General features: G+C 40.0%; 1 protein-coding gene across 2 annotated transcripts; it reads right to left on the reverse strand.

Moving 5' to 3' along the window:
- Nucleotides 1–565: 565 nt before the first annotated feature.
- On the reverse strand, nucleotides 566–23,366 carry si:dkey-199f5.8 (beta-1,4-galactosyltransferase 3). 2 transcript variants are annotated; one of them, XR_004567545.1, is made up of 8 exons: nucleotides 23,169–23,366; nucleotides 9,783–11,010; nucleotides 5,862–6,097; nucleotides 4,611–4,798; nucleotides 4,399–4,521; nucleotides 3,641–3,745; nucleotides 2,985–3,427; nucleotides 566–2,900 (listed from the first exon to the last, which is right to left on the reverse strand). XR_004567545.1 is itself a non-coding variant. In XM_034201151.1 (7 exons), exons 2-7 carry the CDS (start codon nucleotides 10,054–10,056, stop codon nucleotides 3,139–3,141), a joined length of 1,215 nt encoding a protein of 404 aa, XP_034057042.1. In that variant the 5' UTR covers nucleotides 10,057–11,010; nucleotides 23,169–23,366; the 3' UTR covers nucleotides 566–3,138. The 2 variants fall into 2 exon arrangements, 1 of the variants encoding a protein (XP_034057042.1); XM_034201151.1 differs by having other exon boundaries at nucleotides 566–3,427.

Raw genomic sequence — 23,366 nt, forward strand, 5'->3', positions numbered from 1 at the left:
TTGTTATTTAAACTTATATTCTTGGAAAGTTTGAATGTGCTTGCCTTGAACTGATTAATGGACATTCATACTCCGAAACCTTTCATGCAAAATTAGAAACTGAGACTGTTCAAAGTGTAAGATACTCGATATACTTATGAAGTTTTAAAGAGAACTCAAAACATGTTGGGTGACAATTGATGACTTTTCTTAACTCTATCTGGTATACTGTTTGTCAGATAAAACAACCCGTTTACTTTCTCTTGTGATATGGAGTTTTATAATATTGTGCCAAGAGAAAGAAACATCTAACAAAGTGGGTTTACTTTCCAGCCTGTTCCAGCTTGACAACATTCCTGCCATCATGTACAACTTAGTGGGAAAGGCGTTGTCGTTTCCCACTAAGTGATGCATCCATTAGGTCATAGAGTTGTCATCACCCTCATATTAATACCATGTGATAATCCTTTTTAAAACAGCTAACTTTGACATCGACGGTGTTACAGGAAGTGTACAAAGAGATGCACGATAAACGTAAGTTGCAAAAAAAAAAAAAAAACGATTGAAAAATAAAACATGTGAAGCATTGCTTTTGAATAATCAGTTTATTAATGAATTTAAGGCCACTCTGGACTGTGCAGAATTCATAAAGAGCAGAAATAACTCACAAAGTCACGTTGCTCTTGGTTACTTCAGTGCTACCCTGTGATGACTGCTTTCTATTGCTGCTGATCTACATCAGAACGGAGTCAAATCAAACGTAAAGTAGCTTAAATCAGAAACACAAAACATCAGGTCGAGTGTCGCACAGTTAATGGAGACTGTATGCTGTGACTTTGGGAATATAAGCTTCCTTTGTACATCTTTCTGAGAAATGCCCTACATTTAACAGTGAGGAGCATTCCCCACAGCAGAAACTTGCATTTACAGTCACAATAAGAACGTTTCCAGTTCACAACATAGACACTTCAGCATGCTTCATATTCTTCTAGAGGAGCACTGATATGTATCATCTTCACATTGTGCTCGGTACACTTCCTTGCTAATAGGTTTGTTGCCATGCATATTAAGTCTTGATATAAAGATGCTATTGTATTAGTGAGCACAAGTTGAAATACCACTATTATGTGTTGCTAAGGCCATAGGAGTCGAATATGAAGTCACATCAAAATGATAATGCAGTATATAGTCATCTAATTATGAAAATCACAGGCGGACACTCTCAGAGCTCAAAATCGTCCACTAACACGGACAAATGCCCAATGTCATGATGAAAAAACAAGTTCTCAGTACAGCATTCAGAAAATAAATCACTTGTAATCATCATGGATAATCATCATGGACCATCTTCATCTCTTCACAAAAAAGAAAAAAAACGTAAATTATGAGTGTTGGTGTGAGATTCTTTGAACAACATACAAGTATTGATAGGAAGAGATGAAAGGTATGTACATAAGAGTAGTACAGAAATCATTCACTACAAACACACACACACACACACACACACACAATATGTTATCCCTCAACACAGCTTTCCATGCAGTCATCTTTGGTTTCAGCCTGTTCAACTGCCAGTACAGCCACTCAGTGGAAGAGGGGACAGTTTCTTTTTTCGCATGTTTACAATCAAATCTGTCAGAGTGGAGAGAAGCGAAGGAGGAGCAGACATGCAGTATACGGGCACAAGTGGAAAGGACATGGCAGATGTTTCGATGTGAAGGCTTCCAGAGTAAGATTATGGAGAAACTTGAAAATTACACAGGGACAAATAGTTGTGTTCGAAAGGGGAGAACAGAAAATAAAAATAAACATCGTGGTGAGACTATAACAATATTGCTAAGAAATCGTGAAATGATATAATCTGCTTAATTTTAACACAGTTTCATTGAGACACTATTCTGTGGCGGTTTTAATGAATCATATCCTAACAAGAAGTCACAGAATTCTCTCAAAACACAAACAAGATCATAATATTCCTTCAATTGAACTGAGGTCAATTATATATATATTTTTACTTTTTTGAGTGCATTTCTCCATGATATGTATAGATTAAGGAAAGGAAGTGGGCAAAAGATAGATTAGAACATTTGACTGCATATAAAGTGTTGTGGGAGTAAGCCAGCACTCTTAGGGGGAAACATCTACATAAGGAGATGTAAAGTACACTGCAGATGATCAAATGATAAATATTTTTTTTTAAAAAGCAAGACAGACTCCATTTTGATGTGAATCTCAAGCTCATCTGAAGGCAGAGGACTGATCACCGTCACAAAGAGGTGCTCTATTGGATAAAGGTGAATGCACACAATAACAAAAACAACAGAAAATCAAATGTAGATATCCCATATGCTGAAATGTGAAAGGCTGAATTGAATGCACTGCCTTTACATAGAACTGTACCTTGGCCTTGGTTTACAGAACCAAGACGTAAAATGAACTCTCATTCTCGTTAGTATTTCCACTGAAAATGACAGGCAATGTATGTGTACAGCATCTGAAAACATTTGAAGGATTTAGTCCACCTGATGCAGAAACCAAACGGATAAAGGTCTTTCTAAACGGGACCCCAGGTATTTGCAGACAGGTGGCGGACGTGCAGCGTTCCGTCAGAAGCAGTAATAAACAACATTTTCAAGTTCCTTCATTCATCACTCATTGGCATTTGGACAAAAAAAACGAGTGCGACTGCTGGAAATCACAGCTACTGCTCTATCAAACCCAATATTCGGAATAATGTAAGGTACGAGTGAAGAGACAGCAAACAAAACAAGCTTCTAAGGCATCACAAGGTTTAGCCAGCGACCACAGCGCTGTAGATATATAAACTCACAGAGTCCAACGTTTACCCTTCACCCTTCACTGTGGCTCCCATTGGAAGAAGAGTCAGTGATAGAACAGGAGCCAAGGTGGAGAGCCGTCATCTAAGGATTGATAAATTCAGGTCAATTATTTTCATTTTCAAAAAAAAATCAAAAAAAAAAAAAAATCAAAAAAAAAAAAATCACCATTTTAAAATCACCCAAATCAGTGTCCCACTGCCCACAAAGAAATGCCACCAAAAACTGACAAAAAAGTGAAAACAGCTCCAGGTGATAGAGGAGAAAAAACAGCATCCTACAGCTCGACCAATAGGATTATCCCATTGAAGTCATGGCAGCGTTATACATGATTAGAAGTATTTTGTGTTGGCTTTTTGTTAGTGTCGCCTTCTGTAATTTTGGCTGGGACGTTGACTGGGACTTCGGCAGGTGCTTTTTTCTCTGGATGTTTTTCTTCAGCTTTTTCTGGAGGATGTGGAGGTGGAGGGGAATGTAGACCGGCCTCAGTGCCGATGTTAACAGTGATGTTGGTGTAGAGGGGCATGTATTCCCGTGAGATCAGCTCATATTCAGCTGTGTTCATCCCATCCGACTTCCAGGTCTGACGGGTTTTGGCCAGCATGTTGAACCTTTAAATAGACAGAGCAGTGATGACCGAACGCTGCGTAGCTTTGCATTTTACTTGACATAACAATTAAGTGTTGTTTCTGCTGTTTCCATTTATGAACAAGTAGTGGAGGGTCTCTTTTGCATCATCATTTGTGTTCATCTGCATGCAAACTAAATCAGATCTGCTCCTAAATTCCCAAATTAAAATAAATACATCAAGTAGTTTACTGTACCTCTTTGGGTTCACATCATTGCCTTTGTCCAGCTTGTGTTTAATCATCTTGTAACGGCCAACCTTCACTGACGGACGACTGATGTACATCCCCCCCAGTGACACTCTAAAAAGAAGAGAAAGTATGTCTATCACATAGGGCTGTGCATATAGTCGTATTTTAATCGCAATTACGATTTGGCCTGCCACAATTACGAAAACAACATAATCGAAAAAAACGATTATTTTGCTTTGCTAGGTTGTGACAGTGCACTGCAACATATTTTATGTACTTTATTTGTATATGTTTAGTAGCTTGTTGAAGTGCGCTCCAAAATATTTGTTGATCTTGTTTATTGGTATTTATTACTTTGATATTATTTATTTAAATGTAAATATATCACTTATTTTATTTATTTTTGTATTGGTTTTTCAGTTGAATTATACGGTCAGGGTAATCAACAGTTATAAGATACTGTTCAAATTATTATTTGTATTTTTTTTAAAGTTCAATAATCGTGATTATGATTTTTGCCATAATCGCACAGCCCTATCAAGTACAACTGGATCACACTCATCTCCTTACGTGGTTCAAGAGACACAAATCAAAACATTGATCTTGTACCGATAACAGAGTCTGAACTACAGTAGGGTAGTACAACTGTTTCAATGTAATACTAGATCTACTCTTAATCCAGAGATCTACCACAAACGGGAAATGCCACAATGAGTGACTGGCTACATATACTTTATTCTTAAGTGCATTCGGCCAAGGCTCACCTGAGTCCAATATCGTCGTCCTCTCCACCCCAGCCCCAGTAGTTGTTGGGAAAGCCGTTCATCTTGAGGTAGTGCAGTGGCGTCAGAGCTGACACTCCTCCAAAGTACATATTGTACGGAAGCCTGGAGAGGATTAAGTATTGCAGGTAAACATGTGTAATTGGTGAACAGTGAAGCCTTCAATGGATTATTAGACACAAGAAAGGACATACTTGTAGCCGAACTTGTCCATGGCGATGGCCACATGCTTGGGGGTGGAGTCGCAGACGTACGTGTTGCGATCGTCCTCCGGGATGAGGTCCACATCATGGAAGAAGAGGCAGTCCCAGTCCTCCTCTCTCATGGCTTCTCGGAAACCCACATTCATCAGCTTGGCCCTGTTGAAAGTGTATGTTCCAGCCTGTGGAGAAAACACAGACACATCATGTCAGAGTGATACAATCATCTCACTCTAGAATTATAACAGAGAGGCATCTAGCACAAATCAGACAACCTTGGAGTACGAGGGAGTTAGAGATATAGAAGATAAATCCACAAAATAGTATCAAATAATCAGGAAACCTTCTAAAAGGTATCAGAATAAATTGCAACATTACTGTGAATCATTGCAGGAAGAAGTGGAACACATTCATTCTTATCTGGCAAAAGAGAAAATAGCGAATGAGAGAATGCTGAGAAATACACATTAATTAATTGTTATAAACAGCTAAAGAGATTAAAGCATCCAAGCGTCCTCTTTCTCTCACATGCACATGCAGGGACAGCACACTAGAGGGCACTCTTTATTTAGCCCAGGGTATATGCAGGAATCCTGAAGTCAAATTTAAGACCTTTTTTGAGACCCTTTCCATACATTTTAAGACCTCATTGCCACTTGGAGTTTTAACCGGTTACATTGGCGACACACTTTACTATATACAGTATTGATTGTCCGTCCTCCTTATCGTTCAACCATTTGGACGCAAACTTGCATTTCCCCAAAACGATGTTTAACAACCGGCGTAAACGGGCCTTTGCGCGCTATCAAGCAGTGAGCGTGCGATGTCCTGTTCAGATGACGTCAAATCCAACGGGATGCCATAAATAAACTACACAGAATCACACTACACACCTACGCAAGGATTACATTCAGGCAGACTGTAGAATACAACCTCTTTGGACACATGATATACTTATTGAAAACAAGCTACAAAATGTAATACCTTGGAAAATACAGTTTAATAGCCTTCATTTTCGCTAAATTGATTTATCAACTTTTAATACTTATTAAGACCCCGCGGACCCCCTGTCGCCTGAACGGTAGAAGAATCCACTAAAAGGTTAACTGTGAATGCAGACACAATTGACCAGATGATAGCGTTAGTGAGTGTTTCGACCAAATGTGAAATCTATAGGTTGGGGTTAGGAAATCCCTTTTGATTCTTCCGTGAGTGTATAACATCACTTGGCTGTGTGCTGTTCACCTGGTGAATGATGTAAATTCTGTAGTTGAGCTGTTGTCGCTGCAGAAAAGGATGCAGGTAGTATAGAAGGAACTTGAGGTGGTGTTCTCTGTTTCTGTGGGGAATGATGATGGCTGTTCGGTGTCTCGCCTCACAGTCAGGTGGCCGGTAGCGTCCTCCGCGCATCACCAGTGGATTCTTCCTCTGCACCTCTGCTAGAGTCAGCCCTGATGGGAATTTGACGTGAATCGGCCCACCTGTGAGCAGGACAAAGCTCTGCAGTCATTACCAGTAGCAAACATGTTCAATGGAATAAAGGAAAATCAGCTGGTTAGGTGATGAGAAGCTATGATTTCAATGCATTTTAAAATGACCTGAGCTCAACTGAACTTACTCCTGGATAGAACATCCCTACGCTGGTACAGAGCTAAATGTGCTTGTAAATGAACTTATTGAAGTGGCTGTTAGTTAAACTTTAAGCAGAATAATACATTTGAAAGAGTGGAAAAGTTCATCATTTCTTTACATGCCTCCCGTTTGTCTCACTGAAAGGTCACAAAGAAGGAAACAGATTTATTTTCCTGGAATTCAACATTTAGAAGATACAGTACCATGATGACTGAAACGCCAAATTAAATAATTAAAAAAGGCTCCATGTACGTACAATCTATGGTCAAACAATCCCAAAGCCCCCACAGGAGTTTTGTCAACAAAGCAACTTGATTTTGTTATAAGAGGAAACATTCAAGCATGCAGTCTCTCTGAAGTAAAGATATTTCAACAAGCCCCGTCTGGAGCGTTGCTGCACATAAATATCTGTCACAGGGAAACTCCAGGTGGTTTCAGTTCACTTCCTGCTGCCTGGCATCATGTTCTTTAAAGCCTCAATGAACTTGATCTATTATTTTTGTTCTAGGAAAGTAGTCAAAGCCTTGTGGCTGGGTTATCAGCATGTATTTTAACTCACTGGCAGTGATGTAGGAACAAAGGGGCAGAGGGCAGAGCCAGGAAAGTAGAAAAATAAGCCTGCTTGAGAATGCATTCTAGACATACTGAAAACAACGTGGAGTGTCAGATTTGGTATTGTGCAACTGCCAGAGGTATTTCCACAGGGTTTCGTACTCGTAAAAGAAACTAAAATGTAAACCGTTTTGTATTGTTCCTGTTTTTAAACTAAGTAATTGACACTAATAAAATCTTACTAGATGTTAGACAGTTTTGTTCACTCGTTGCAAAAACTCATTGTCGTCTTGTATGGGTGAAGTTTCCCATAAGGCCAACAAAGATGATATGTGTCAAGTTAGGGCTGCTCAATTAAAATCGTATTTTAAATCGCAATTACGATTATGGCTTGCAACGATTACGAAAACGAAATATAACAATTATTTTTATTTTTTTTATTATTGGTTTTTCAGTTGAGTTATATTTGAAGTTCAGGGTAATCAACCGTTAAAAACATACAGTTCACTTTTTTTTTTTTCTTCAATAAATTGATGTTTTCAAAGTAAATGGATAATCGTTTTTAAGAATCGTGATATAAATTATTGACCCAAATAATCGAGATTATGATTTTTGCCATAATCGAGCAGCCCAAGTTTTTAGCAAAACATCTTTAAGAGATGACACGAGCAGCGCTACCAGCATTTGCCATGGTGGCCAAAACATTTTAATTTGGTCTTAAATTGTAACATTTATTTCCTGTTACTTCAGGACCATGACGGTGGGCCAGCCTTTAATGTTTAACTGAGTGGAATATGTTGAATATGTTGAACCAAAATGTTGGCTATATGTTAAGGAGTTTTCAGGTTGTGACAGTGCACTGCAACATGTTTGTTGATCTTGTTTATTGGTATTTATTATTTTGATATTATTTATTTAAATTATGTATTTATTATTTAAATGTAGATATGAATGTATCATTTATTTTATATTGGTTTTTCAGTTGATTACACTGAACGTATAATTCAACAGTTCAAATTATTATTTGTATTTGTTTTAAAGTACAATAAATGGATGTTTTCAAAGTCAATGAATAATCACATTTAATAATCGCAATTACAATTATTGACCCAAATAATCGAGATTATGATTTGTGCGATAATCGAGCAGCCCTATGTCAAGTTGAAAGCTCAGATGGGCTAGTTCAGGGGTGCCCAACCTTTTTTGAACCGAGAGCTACTTTTAAAGTTGCCAGTCTGCCGAGATCTACCAGTCCAAATAGAGAGGTGTAGCCATTACTGACAGCCTACTACCAGGTAAATACACACTTCTACTTCGTATAAAACTGGCCTTTGTACGATTAATACTTCATAAAATACTGCAGATCCTTTATCTTACCTCTTTCTAATCTACACGCATACAAGTATTTAACTGAAGTTACACAACAGTGTTGTTGATACAGAGTTGGAGTTTATTCACACGTCACTACAGTGGGTAATGTTTTCAAGAAACATTGAACAGTACTGCCACATATGACACAGGACAAAAATAAAAGACTCTGAACCCTTTCTTTGCCATTATATAAAAATAGTGTTGCTACAAAAGTATAAATTAGGCTTACTAATAAGACAACTCAGATCTGAAGCTACACCGGAATCTGCTGCCAAAGTGCAATAAAAAAAGATTATCTAAAAAAATTAATAGAATCAAACCCTTTTTTTTGTTGCATTTTAGTAGATTATAAAAATAAATGCCTTTAAAATAGGATGCAAGCAACACTAGTTTCTTAACCTGAATTGATAATAGACTATAATCAATTTAAGTTTGCATTCTTATACCATTTTGTACAATAATTATAATGAATAAGTTCAAACTAAAACTTACAGCTGATTAATAACGGTATCTATTGAGTTTTTATTATATCAAAAACCTGTTGAAATGCTTCTGTTATTTTTACTGTCCCCCTAAAGCGCATCGGCAGCCTCCAGGAATGCTTCTTTCACAACTTCGCCGTCTTTGAAAGACTTCATGTGTTTTGCAAGAACGTGACTGACACGTTAAGATGCTCTGGTAGCAGCCTTGCTCTTGTTGTTGGGCCTGGTGAAAATGGACTGCTGTGCATTTAGCTGTCCTTTCAGGCCCCTCCCCTTTTGGAGCGTAGGGCAGAATTAGGAGGGAATTCCGTCTCGTAGCGTTTGTGCACTGTTTTGAAATGCCGCTCCTAAATTACCCTTCTTCGATAAAGCCACGCTCGCATTGCAGATGAGACAGATGGACTTTGAATTGGAATAGATACACAAATAATCATCCTCCCACTCGGAGTGAAAATTATATATTTTGGGCTTTTTTGCTTCTGCCATAATTGTGGTCTTGTGTGACTGTCACTCCTGTTGACACGGACAACGTCAGCGAAATAGTGCCCACTGCCCACCAGCCACGCCCCGACACATGGGGTCACGCCGGCCAATCACAAAGCTTTGATGCGTTCAAGTGCATTATTCTGGCACAGGAAGATTATGTTACAGGACATTAACGATAAAACCGAATATTGTTGTTCTATTTTTAGACACATCTCCCGATCGACTGGGAATCTCCCCGCGATCGACTGGTTGGGCACCCCTGGGCTAGTTAGTGAACCTTGAGTATAGATAATCATGACGTTTATTTAAAAAAAAAAAAGACATCACAGCTAATAACCCTGACTGATAACTGTGGACAGGATATCTGATCATTTGATGCATCCGCTTGCTTGTGCTTCCTGATTGCTAATTTACTCCCACATCATTTTCTATTAAGAAGTTCATGGGCAGTACAGTTTGTTTTTCTGCCATTGTATCCTGGGAAACAATTTGTAACCTTGTTAGAATAAGCGCTATATAATTTGTTTTTATTGTCAGTGTCTTATTAGTTTAAATGAGAGACGTGTGAAGGAGAGAGTGATTTACCTCCAGTAACACAGTATCATCCGTACAGAATGACACCGAAGCAGGACAGAGCACTCACCTATAAGAGGGGACGTCTTAGGGCACAAGGGCATGTGATCTTCATTGACATGAGTTTTGAAAAGTGTTGAGAGGTTGGCATATACATCCCCTCCAGGTATGCCCACTGTTGTTTGGTTGCGGCCTGATAAACCAGTGGTGTCGGGCTTGCGGAAGATGCGGATGAAGTAGGAGACCCTCTTCTGGTATCCCTCTCGGGACAGCAGCGCCATGACCACCAGCTGGATGCCCAGAAACATGAAAAGGTAGCGCCATTTGGACTGGATACTGATCATGTTGACGTCGTCAAAGCAACAAGGGTTGGGAGAAGACAGTGCAAAAAGTCACTAAATAGGCTCTCCCCAAGCAGAGACACTACTTGGAAAAGAGATGATTGTCGTCTGTGTATTTGATGGAGGTTGGTGCTGTGGCCCACATATGTTGAACATACGGTAATCTGTGGTAATTAGGAATATGAATATAGGGGAAGATGAGTAAAAAGTTGACAAAGGCACTTTTGGTAGGCTGAAATTTAAAAAGACACCAAGGGGAGGAAAAATAGAAAAATATTGTAATTCAAGAAAAAAAACTGTCTTGTCTTTTTGTCTCTGTTTCACTGCATCCCTTGCTGCAGCCCACTATGTGGCAAATATCTCCAAAAATGACTGTTGGTCCAATTTGTGATTGGCGTGGGGTGGTAATGCCAGTCCCACATCATGTAGTTTCACCCCCAATGAATGCCATCCACTGCCCTGTGGAGCTCATTCTCCTACGGTCAAATAAATAGCGGTGTCAGTATCTCTCTATCGCTCTCTCTTCCTTCCTCTGTGGGCTTTATGCTGCCTTCTGTTCTCCCTCATGTGCTCTCCTGAGGGAGGCCTCTGCAACAACAACAGTCACCATGACAAAAGGGAGCATATGCAGCCGTATAGGCCCTATACTTTACAGAGGATTACACAGCTTCCATCGACTCACTGCCTGACTGGCTGGGGAGTCGGGGGGGAGTGGACCATACCCAGTGTGGGAGGAGTGGTCAGAAGGTTTGTGTATGGGGAGAGTCAGGCCTAGAGAAAAAGAAGACGAGATGGAGGAAGAGGAGGGAGGGAGAACTCTGATTCCAATTGCTTTTGTCGTATAATGATGCAATCCACAGCTCTGACTCCTCTGGCAGCCCACTGGGCCGGCAGCCACGCAGCTCACTGTATGGCGCACTGTATGGACACCAACTGAACCTTCACTCCAGCACAGATCTGAAAGAAAAATCACAAAAGAGAAGGAAGGACAGTTACATTCACTGGCCCTCTTTGGTTTAAACCGTTGACATCAGCGATTTTGTACAGCAGAATGCGTTTACCACACAAACAATGACCGATTGTGTGCAATACTGGGCCGACAAATGGATTGTGTTTGTTTACATGGAGACTGAGCAGCACAGTTGGAAAGCCTTGGTTAATCAGGCCCAGCAAGGGCTCCAGTGCAGATGCCTCCCCAAAGAGAGGCCTGCTGCCCACAGCGGAGGGCAGACGGGAAGCCGTGCTCCGCTGTGTGGATGAAACGTTCCAGTTCAAGAGCCAACAAACTTGCAGCCCCCTTTTTGCTGCAGGCTGCTGCAATGTGGTGTTTGTGGAGCTTGCATAAGCCTTTTCCCTGCTCTGGTGCCGTCTGCTGCAGTGTCCGACACATCCTCACTCACACATTAATTAGTGCTTGTTAAAGAAGCCAGCCTCAGACCACTAATCCTAATCCCACTCAATGCTACAAGACTGGAAGAGACGGAGTGATACAGATATAGTTACTTACTAGTACTACAGTAGCTTCCAACCTCTCACATACACTCAGATTTTATAACCAAAAGTCAACAATTGTTCAAGTCTGTTGAACACAATGATACATGTAAAACCATTTAGAACTGCAATGTCTCCCAATGCATCTTTCGTTAACATCATGAAGGGCAATATCTTCTCTGGAGAATCTTTTAAAAATAACACAGAAAAACAATACATAAGTGTCGAGTAGTCTGTCATTCACACTCTACAAAACATATACATTGCACACGGCAAGTTAATGGAAATAGACAAGTGAAAAATTATTTAAAAAAATAGTACAGCTAAGATGAAGAACAGAAAACATGACTGAAGCCATCGGATACCCTTGGCATGTTGCATTATCTTTTTTAATAATTTGATAGATAACATCTTCTTTTAAAGGCTAGACCTTCGATGTACGTTTTTTTTCATAACCGACAGAAAACGGTTGATCTACAAACCAGGTTCCTTTTAGTTGTGAAAAAAATGACATCTGAATGATACGGTCTACTTGATCAACAGGAAAGATGAACTACTACTACCGACAGCTTTCTGAACTTCAGTGCTGTTCCTGTTTTTCTGTATTTTGCTTTGACAGCTGACTGCGAGGATTTTCAGTGTAAGGATAATAAAGGTTCTTCTCTGAGGGGATATGTGGATCAGAAAGGAAAGGAAAGCCTCTGCTTACCGCTGCAGATGATTTTCATCTGCTCGTGGAACTGTGAGCAGATGGAAGATTGACCCCTCTCACTTTGCTTAGCCCTTATAATAACCGCATAGATTATGGGTATGGTTTATAAAATCCTGCCATAAAGACTTAATCCCACAGTGGGGAAATTGAACTCAACCACTCAGGGATGCCATCCAGAACATAATAAAAAGTGACCTGGAAAACAATGATCCTTACATAATGAAGACTACTTACTGGTTCAGGGTTTGTCAGGCTTGCTAGATGAATATAATTAAACATCAAGTTTTCAAGAGCAAAACGTTGCTGATAAGATCATGCGATGTGCAAGTGTGAGCCATTACATGACTAAGCATCATGCTTAAGGAAACCCTTCCTACTCTCCCATATTCCTGTCACATTCATGTGTAATGAGATCTGAGGTGGAAATTCCACACTTAATCACCTTCTGGTAAGAAAATAACAAATATACAAGCTTAAACCAAAGTCGTGTTATTTCATAAAGAGTTATAGCATTTAACAGAATCAATCATATTTCCAGCTGGAAAGGACAGCGGTCCTGCACTAGTAGATAGAATACAAAATAAAATAAAATAAACATTAAGGTGCAGCTTTTCGATGAACTGAAATAATCTGTATTTGAACTGTACTAGCACCTAAGCAGCCAGCTTGACATTATGACTTGCTTGTCATTGTATTTTCATGTTTTTTTAAATAAAAATGAACTTGTCCACATTGCTTGCCGAAGGGCAGATCTGCTGGCACTAACAATGTCTCCTGCTGTGGAGAACCCCTCTCGCTAGGGACAGAGGTAGCAGTACAGCCAGGTAGCGCTTTGCTAACATGGCAACATAAGGATATTTGGCGTTTGTAATAGCTTTGGCTCGGTCTGAACTCTCTGCGAGTGGTGGAGGCTTAAATGCTAGCGGGAGTTGGGTTTGCACTTCAGTCTTTTTCTTTTGGTACCGGTGATATTCACGTTCGGGTGATGCCTTTTCAAGAGTGTGCAAGTTTGATGTATTGCCAGCCGCGTAACCAATTTTAGTTGAAAGATCTGACCCCGTTGCACAGAAAAGCAATGTCATGTATCCACATTACAGTCCCAAGTTGGGTGGGGGGGCAGACAGAAGGGGAAGCACAGTGTGTTAATTACAACCCTAACATCCATATGATAATTGCCTGACAATGGTCAGGGAGACACCCTGCTGTCTGAGAACATTTCACAGCGAGGACACCTACATATATATTGAATCACTGTAAATTCCCATCATAAGATACACATGTTTTTACAAAGGGGAGAAATGATGATGGTTTGCTTTGGTGCTTGAGCAGGCTGGAGTGAGAGAACTTGGCATCAGGAACGTGCTTTAACAAAGCCGACTGACTTAGAACACATAAAAACAGAGATTCAGAGGAATCTCAGTGTAAGCTCAAGGGCTGAGGAGTGAACCAAAGAGAGAGGACAAAGCCAGTGTGGAGCTGCAGGGGGAGAGGGAGAGCAGCCAACAGTCTGGTTACACTATGTTCTTTTGACTTCATTGTCTCTCCTGCTCGGATATCCTTTCTTTATTTAGATTTTGAAAAAGAGGCAGGTTTGGCGTGACGTAACATGCACACCAAAGCTATACCTTCTGGCCTTGTTCCCAGCACCCTCGCTCTCCTCTTCATTTAGTTTTTTTCCTTCACTGTGCAATGTGTGCTTTAAAAAGAGTGATGGCACATAACAGCCGACAAATGGTACATTTTCTTTTTGCCCATGGGGCATGAATATTGCATATATATGATATGTCCACATGGATGCTTGCACACACACACGAGTGAACGCAAAAAGGGGAAAGTAGGCTGGAATGGCGGTTAGAATGACGAGCCAACAAGAAAATAAAAGCGGATGGGGGGTTTAGAGTATGGGAGTTATATTTAGATCATCATAGGGCTGCTCAATTAACCGTATTTGAATCGCAATTACGATTATGGCTTGCAACGATTACGAAAACAACGTAATCGAAATATAACGATTATTTTTTTATTATTGGTTTTTCATCTGAGTTATACTTAAAGTTCAGGGTAATCAACTGTTCAAAACATACTGTTAAAAAAAAAAAAACTCCAATAAATTGATGTTTTCAAAGTAAATGGATAATCGTTTTTAATAATCGTGGTATCAATTATTGACCAAAATAATCGAGATTATGATTTTTGCCATAATTGAGCAGCCCTAGATCATCATCTGGGGAATAATATCTTATGCTTTGCTTTTCAAATCCTAAAGGGATAGCATAGCACTCATGCACAGCCCATTGGCTGCAATATCTGCCAGAGTAAGATAAATGAGCAACCAACAAAGTCACAATAAGGGTAACCACAGAAAAGGTGTACCTTACCAGGCATTCATATAAAGATTATATTGGCATTAACACGGCAGTCCATTTTATTTGTACTCCTGTCCAACTCTAGGGCAGCCTGTTTCCTGGACCAGAACTATTTGTGCAGCAACACTCATTGATGACCTGCTGTGGGTTATTCTCTAATGCCCCTTTCACACCAGCACTTTTTCAGGCTCCGGCTAGGAGCTGGAGCCTGAAAAGCACCGGTTTTTCCTGTTCACACCGCAGCGGCGCCGGCTCTTAGCTCCGGAATCCGGTTCACTTCCAGCTCCAAAAAATTGTCGGTCTAGAGGCAAGAGCTTCGGAGCTAAGAGGCGGCGTCACTTACGTCTCTCTTACGTCGAGGCGTGCAGGAAACTAAACCCTCCTCCCCTGAACATGGGTCGACTGTCATGCCTGCCTACAAGCAGTAGTGCTTATAAACACACTTTATAAAGTCAGGCAACACTAACCAGGCTTCGTGTGATTCTGTTTATTTGTACCTTACTTTGACCATCCGTTCACTGTTATTGATCATTGTGGAGAGGCAGACGTTTTGTTTTGTATTATAGCAGCTATCGGATGGAATCAATACATGGGCTGCACAGGTTGTCGTGTCCGACTATCACAAGTAGAATCATTATAAAAATACGGCAGTAAAATGTGCCTGTAGAAAACGGTTTATGCCACAATAGGATAGCAATAGCAAGTAGTCAGTTTAGCTTCGGTTGCTATGCTAACATCACCCATTTTATACCAGAGAAACTTTCATAACAGCGTTGTGATGCCAAACAGCGTCAATTCAGACGGACACACATTCACTTAGGCTAAGGGGAACTGGGGATATGTATCAGCTGCTTGTGTGAGTCGGACAGTGAATACTTTAGAGCGGCCGCAGCAGTGTGAGCTAACCGGGAGCTAACGGGAGAATAAACTCCGTGGAAGAGCAGCCAACACTGCAGCGGTCGGTAAATGCTGCAGAAACACATTAATAAACAATGAACCACGGCACTCTGGAGCAAAGTATAAGGTTGGAGAAGTCGTTATTCAATTTATTCTGGCTTCGTGTGATTAAAAGCAACACGATCATCGACCCGACGCAGTTCCCCGTTGTTGTGAGCGCCGTAATGCCGTTGGGGAGCAAATCAGCGATGTAAACGGTGACGTCATGACGCAGCAGCCGCAGCACCAGTCGGGTGCTGGGCGGTGTGAACAGAGCGGGAGCAGAAAAGGGAAACCGGAGCTGAACCAGAAAAGCTCCCGCTCGGAGCTAGAAAGGGAAAAGCGCTGGTGTGAAAGCCGCATAAGTGGGTAGTTATCTGAGCCAGTATCAAATATCACAATATCAAAGTTATAACTATCCGTAACCTTATACCCACAGTGAGGCAAAAATCTAAAACATCAGTAGAAGAATAACGGATGACAGAACCTGGCATTTATAATAGTTTTTTTAATGAGAAAGAAGGCTGAAATGTAGACCATTTCAGTGCAAGGCAGTGGAGAATACGACAGGAAGCTAGGCGAAGGATTGTGCCTTAGTGTGACTGTGTGCATACATTTTAATATAAATACTCTCTCTCTGCATGTGACACTGCTTTTTAAAGAAAAGGGGAAAACTATAATGAAGGCCTATTAGCTATTGATTTTAAAGGCAAAGTCAGCCCCTGAGAAGCAACAAAGGGCCTTATACCGACAGAAAATATAGAAATGCTTAACACTTGTGCTGCAAGAAATACTTTTTTAAACTAAGAAATCCAATACATAGAAGATAGAAATGCTTGCCAAAACGCTGCACTTCACTCTCCTGTCTGGTTAGGGCCTTACCCTCTTGATCCCGTAGAAGCACATACGAAGGCACTGCATTACAAGATACAAGCTTACATCTGTCTGAGTATGTTCTCAGTTCTATATATGCCAGCCTATGGAGGATCAGCAAGTGCTTTCCAGTCTTGAATGTGAGACCTTCCTCTCAGATCTGCTAAACCCCTACTACTGTTGAGGGGAGGGTCCATCAAATCCTACAAGCTCCTCACTACTCGTCACTTTAAGCTTTGTTTTAGGGATACAGAATAAAACAACTGTATGAGGACCTGTTATCCATGTTTTTATACCTCAAACAGTTGTACACATCAAACAAAAGAGCTTTCATTAAAGATGACAGTCCATTGGGTCTCCCTCTTCTAAAAGGAGGAAGATTGCAAAGCAAAACGAACAGGTGCATAAGTGGCCCTGAGCAAACAACCGTTATGTGTGCTATTTATAGTGTGCCCGCTCAATTCATGACCAAACAAAGGCGGTGCCAAACTGTTTTTAAACTATTTGAGATAAATGCCCAAAATGCACAGTATAGCAGTTCTCTCTTTTATCGAAAAACATTACTCAGAGATATGCACGACTTACTAATAAAATGAGAAAAAACGAGTTCATTCAACAAAATTATTGTCTGTTTATTGTGTTAAAAGAGAACAAGAAAAAGCGTTTAGCATTTATTCCTTGATCAATAATAAAAAAGGGGGAAAAGTATAAATTCCACTATTTAAAAAATGCACGGCATTCAAACTTTGTAGTGACAGTTTACAAAAAGACATTTCCAGAGCAAGGTTCGTCAATCCTCGCTGTAACTTCTGATTATATCCATCACTGATAAATAAACAAGACAGTATCAGTGTGTTGTTTGGGTCCCTGACTCTCACCTCACATGATATGAAACACTCCAAAAGATGCCTACAGAATCATGTTTGGTAACATGTTTGCGTCAGAGCAGAACTGTGGTACAAAGTCTGGAGTGAAAACATTGATACAAACCCCCCCCACAGATTCAACCTTGTCCTCAGTGGACCTTTTCAATGGCAACCGTCAATGTTATGTCACATTATGCACAACATCGACTGAAAATTGGGCAAACCTACTAAGAACAATGATTCGTGGTGATGAGATAATAGCTTCAGCATTAGAAATGTATAGTGTAGTGATTATGAGGTAATTCCAGCAAACTGGCCACAGTCTTCTTCAACTCAGACATGAAACATGACCTTACACTACATACATTATGAGGGATTTGAAAGGAGAAGTTTTTAGTCCGTTTACGGTTTAAAAATTGCATGCTGTATGGCACTAAATCCAGATGGTACTACTATAATAATAAGAAAATATGACAACAGGATTCAATCAAATAAGTTGACACTTCTTTTTTATAAAGTCACTTACGTACAAACCTATACTGTAAACATGTTGACATGTCCCGGGCGCTGTACACGAGCTGCCCACTGCTCCTAGTACTAGGATGGGTTAAATGCAGAGGCCACATTTCACTGTGTGCTCTGCATGTGTGAACATTAAAAGAGGGTTTCATATGGGCATAGATATGTCTTATAATTATTTGTGTGAACATAAAAATAATTTGTGTGTAAATATGTGATTTGTAAATGTAAAACACCATCCACAAATGCATTTAAAAGATTTGCAAACTCACAAATAAATGTGCAAGTGTAAAACGGATCTGCAAATACGCTAAATATGTTCACAAATAAAAAAAAGATCTGTGATTATCTCTTTAACATTTACACCTTTCGATCAGGCATTTGTGAATCCATTTTGTATTTGTGGACCAAAAATGCGCTTGCGGATCTCAAATCTCTGCTCGCGGATCGTCTTTTTACACACACGGAATTTTGAGACATATTTTCCGCCGGTCTCGGCTAAAATCTACTCGTGTCACTCGGTTATTTTCGGAAACCACGTGATGGCCTGCTGATGGCGACATTTCCGCATGATTTCAAAGTAAGAGCATGATGGTTTGTTTAATGCTCTGTTTTTGTATTATAATGAACAGTGGAACGTTAGATGTATTCTTCACCACCATAACCCTGACCTAAATACGGTGCTTTTCTACAGATTACTTTATTACTGCACTGGTAAGGTAAAATTAGGCCGATTAATAAGATGTGAAGTGCTTTGTAACTTCGACCCGCTTGACTGAATACACAATGAAGAAAGAGTTTTATCTGGGCTGCTTCGCTGCCAGCTGCTCCCCCGGCACCCGAAAGTGGCGTAGGCTATAGCCTGCACTTCAACATCAACGAAAGTGCTCGATATATGCTATATTGAACCAATAACACAAACTAACTGTATCACTATAACATGATGATGATGATGATGATGATGATGATGAAAAATGCATCTAACGTTCCACTGTTCATTATAATACAAAAACAGAGCATTAAACAAACCATCATGCTTACTTTGAAATCATGCGGAAATGTCGCCATCAGCAGGCCATCACGTGGTTACCGAAAATAACCGAGTGACACGAGTAGATTTTAGCCGAGACCGGCGGAAAATATGTCTCAATTCCGTGTGTGTAAAAAGACGATCCGCGAACAGAGATTTGAGATCCGCAAGCGCATTTTTGGTCCACAAATACAAAATGGATTCACAAATGCCTGATCGAAAGGTGTAAATGTTAAAGAGATATTCGCAGATCTTTTTTTTATTTGTGAACATATTTAGCGTATTTGCAGATCCGTTTTACACTTGCAAATGTATTTGTGAGTTTGCAAATCTTTTAAATGCATTTGTGGATGTTGTTTTACATTTACAAATCACATATTTACACACAAATTATTTTTATGTTCACACAAATAATTATGAGACATATCTATGCCCATAGTTTCATCTCTACCAATTCTAATGCTTGTGTATAGATCAGGGGTGCCCAACATTTTTTGAACCGAGAGCTACTTTTAAAGTTGTCAGTCTGCCGAGATCTACCAGTCCAAATAGAGAGGTGTAGCCATTACTGACAAATACACACTTCTACTTGAATAAAACTGACCTTTATACGATTAATACTTCATAAAATACCACAGATCCTTTATCTTACCTCTTTCTAATCTACACACATACAAGGATTTAACTGAAGTTACACAACGGTGTTGTTGATACAAAGTTGGAGTTTATTCACACGTCACATACTTCAGTGGATAATGTTTTCAAGAAACATTGAACAGTGCTGCCACATATGACACAGGGAAAAAAGAAAAGACTCTGAACCCTTTTTTTTGCCAATATATAAAAATAGTGTTGCTACAAAAGTATACATTCGGCTTACTAATAAGACAACTCAGATCTGAAGCTACACCGGAATCTGCTGCCAAGGTGCAATAAAAAAGACAAAATTAATAGAATCAAACCATTTTTTTGTTCCATTTTAGTAGAGTATAAAAATAAATGCCTTTAAAATAGGATGCAAGCAACACTAGTTTCTTAACCTGAATTGATAATAGACTATAATCAATTTAAGTTTGCATTCTTATACCATTTTGTAAAATAATTATAATGAATAAGTTCAAACAAACTAAAACTTACAGCTGATTAATAACGGTATCTAACTTGAGTTTTTATTATATCAAAAACCTGTTGAAATGCTACTGTTATTTTTACTGTCCCCCAAAAGCGCGTCGGCAGCCTCCAGGAATGCTTCTTTCACAACTTCGCCGTCTTCGAAAGACTTCATGTGTTTCTCAAGAACGTGACTGACACGATAAGATACTCTGGTAGCAGCCTTGCTCTTGTTGTTGTGCCTGGTGAAAATGGACTGCTGTGCATTTAGCTGTCCTCTCAGGCCCCTCACCTTTTGGAGCGTAGGGCAGAATTAGGAGGGAATTCCGTCTCGTAGCGTTTGTGCACTGTTTTGAAATGCCGCTCCTAAATTACCCTTCTTCGATAAAGCCACGCTCGCATTGCAGATGAGACAGATGGACTTTGAATTGGAATAGATACAAAAATAATCATCCTCCCACTCGGAGTGAAAATTATATATTTTGGGCTTTTTTGCTTCTGTCATAATTGCGGTCTTGTGTGTGTGTGTGTGTGTGTGTGTGTGTGTGTGTGTGTGGACTGTTGACACGGACAACGTCAGCGAACTAGTGCACTGCCCACTGCCCACCTGCCACGCCCCGACACATGGGGTCACGCCGGCCAATCACAAAGCTTGGATGTGTTCAAGTGCATTATTCTGACACAGGAATATTATGTTATAGGACATAATAAAACAGAATATTGTTGTTCTATTTTTAGACACATCTCGTGATCGACTGGGAATCTCCCCGTGATCGACTGGTTGGGCACCCCTGGTATAGATAGACTATTAAAGCCAGTAGCATCTGACAGGCTGTTTTCTTTGCAATTGTGATTGAGCATCCATGTTGTGGCTACATTTGTATAAATTGAGGATCTGAGTGCAAGCTAAATAACAGGAGTAGTTCATCTGGTTATAGAACTGACCAGGACAAATGTAGTCAGCAGAGAGCAAAGGGCTGTAATAATGTTTACTAGGCTAGGATATTAGGAACATATTTTTTACAAAAAATCGGCCTTAAAAAGAAAACATCAAAGTAAAACGTTATTTGAATCCGGTCTACGGAACCAAGTCTTTCTCACAAGAACTTACCAAGCAAGACCAGGCAATGAAATAATGTGCAAACATGGCCTGATAAAAGATGTGTCTGCATAACAACACGTGCCAGCGTCCTTGTCATGGCAACCCATCCTGAGCCTGGGCCATTCATCGCGGGTGCAGCTGGTACATGTCTCTATGGCTGTTCCCTCGAGTCAAACACTGCTGGGACAGACTAGTGAGGAAAAACACATCATCATTCTCCTCCTTCCTCCCACTTATTTTCTGCAGATTTCTGGTTGATTATGCTTGTTTTCCATAGTGTAGTGTTCACCTCTGCTAAAAAGACCCCACCGGGAATAGCTAGCAATCAGCATGACTTGCAGTAGGTTGCAAACTTAGCAGTGACAACCATGGAGATAAGGAAACCCCCATGTGGTTAGAAAACCAACAACACACCTGGAGCAACAAGTTACACAACAATGAAGGGAGTAAACTTTGAAAGCTCCTGTAACATAAAGCTTAGTCAGACAAAGGGGAAAAAAACAATTGTTCCATTGAAACCTAATGCAAAAAGATAACAAAAGTGACGTCAAATATCATATCAGAGAGTCTTATGACTAATCTCAATATATCACAATAACTGCCAGTGGTTATGTGCAGAGGGAAACCTTAATTCACTGCCAACAATTTAGTAATATATATAATACAGATGTCAGAAGTGTAAAGCGGTTTGACACACATACAGCTAACTTAATACTGTTTGATTTTAAATGTGCAAAAGTATGTTCATAAAATCTAATATTTCATGGGCAGTGTTAAACTTTCTCCTGACACAGAAGTGTGAATTGAAAAAGTGAATTAGGTGTACAGAGTGAATCATCCTGACATCCCAGCAGTCAACAGGTTAAACTATTGGTCAATCTTCTAGTAGTAAGTAAAAGAATAGTCCTTCTGTACTGCTCCACTCACACTTCAAGTGTTGACTCAATCAATCTGACAGTTCAGAGAGGGAGGCAATACAGAACCTGTTGTTCTTCTCAGAGTATACATGAAACATAAAGAATGGGGACTGGAAATCATGTGACTTAAAGAAACGAGCATGAAATTGCGCAATCAATGAGTCAATAGGGTCATATCCCTAACAGCAAATGCCTCTACTGAGTAGTTAACAATCCATATACAGAGTTGTTTGCCCATTCCAGTAGTCTTTAAAGCGATTACGAAATCGTTTTTGTCACCATTGAGCGCATGTCAGTGACACATAAGAAGTTACTCAACTATAAAGTCCTTTGGGTCTCTTGTAAAATTAAGAGGATTGCCTTTTCAAAATAAATGGCCACAAACCACAGTGCTTTTTTAACACGAAAAGGGCAGGACATAAGCAGCATCAGGTGAATATTAAGACATATTCACGACGTAGGTTACTAATAAAACTAGAAGGCGAAAAACCAAGCTAATGTCAACAGAAATCTCCTCTGTATATTGTGTTAAGGCAGTAAAAGAAAAAGCCTTTAGCATTTATTTGAAACCAAGTATTTAAAATCACCATTGTTCGCCTATCAGTGACACAGACGTAAGCGAACTTTGAAGTGGTTTGTTAACTAGCTTTAGCTAAAACGTGTGCAAGCATTTTGTGGGGGTGCGTTAACATGAACGTAGCCAAGTTGAGCGGACATTTAGTAACATAAGCTTTAACAATGTTGCCCATGTAGCTACCAGATGAGTCACTTTATAGGCCTATCGCACACTTGTAAATAAAAGTTACGAAATACGTGAGTCTTCTATTGTTATAAAACCGTTTATTAAGCGTATAACTTATGCGCTAACTTTTAAGTTTCAGGTACTGTTAAACCAACTGTACTGTGACTGACGTGTACATCTTAACCCAAAACATAAACAACCACACTTCTGAAACACATACAATTGTTAAACTTTAGGAGAAAATGTTCCCTCCCATGCTCAACTTCGCCTGATCCTCCCCAGCTGTGTCAGGGAAGAGGAAACAATCCGGTCCGAGCCGAGTGGAGCTAGCCGCTGCAGTCGGTTAACTGCCGTCCGTTAGTTAGTTAGCTACCGTTAGCTAGCTAGCAGCCACAAATACGGAGCTGTTTTTGGTGTCTTTTAGCGAGATACTTAGCTGTTTTATTCTTACCTGATGGACTGCTTTAATCCCTTGGCTGGTGAAGTAGCGTGTAAACCGTTTATATTCCCGACAGTACCCTCCCTCCTCCGTTTTTGATATGTTTTGAAGTTGATGCTGTGTGGTCGCTGTAACGTGCGTGGTAGTCCAACAGAGCGAATGCGCTGAGTGTCACACAGCCTTTCCCCCTCCTCCCCTTCACTGGAAACC

This window comes from Gymnodraco acuticeps, unplaced genomic scaffold (assembly GCF_902827175.1).
Source record: "Gymnodraco acuticeps unplaced genomic scaffold, fGymAcu1.1, whole genome shotgun sequence".
Taxonomy (NCBI): domain Eukaryota; kingdom Metazoa; phylum Chordata; class Actinopteri; order Perciformes; family Bathydraconidae; genus Gymnodraco; species Gymnodraco acuticeps.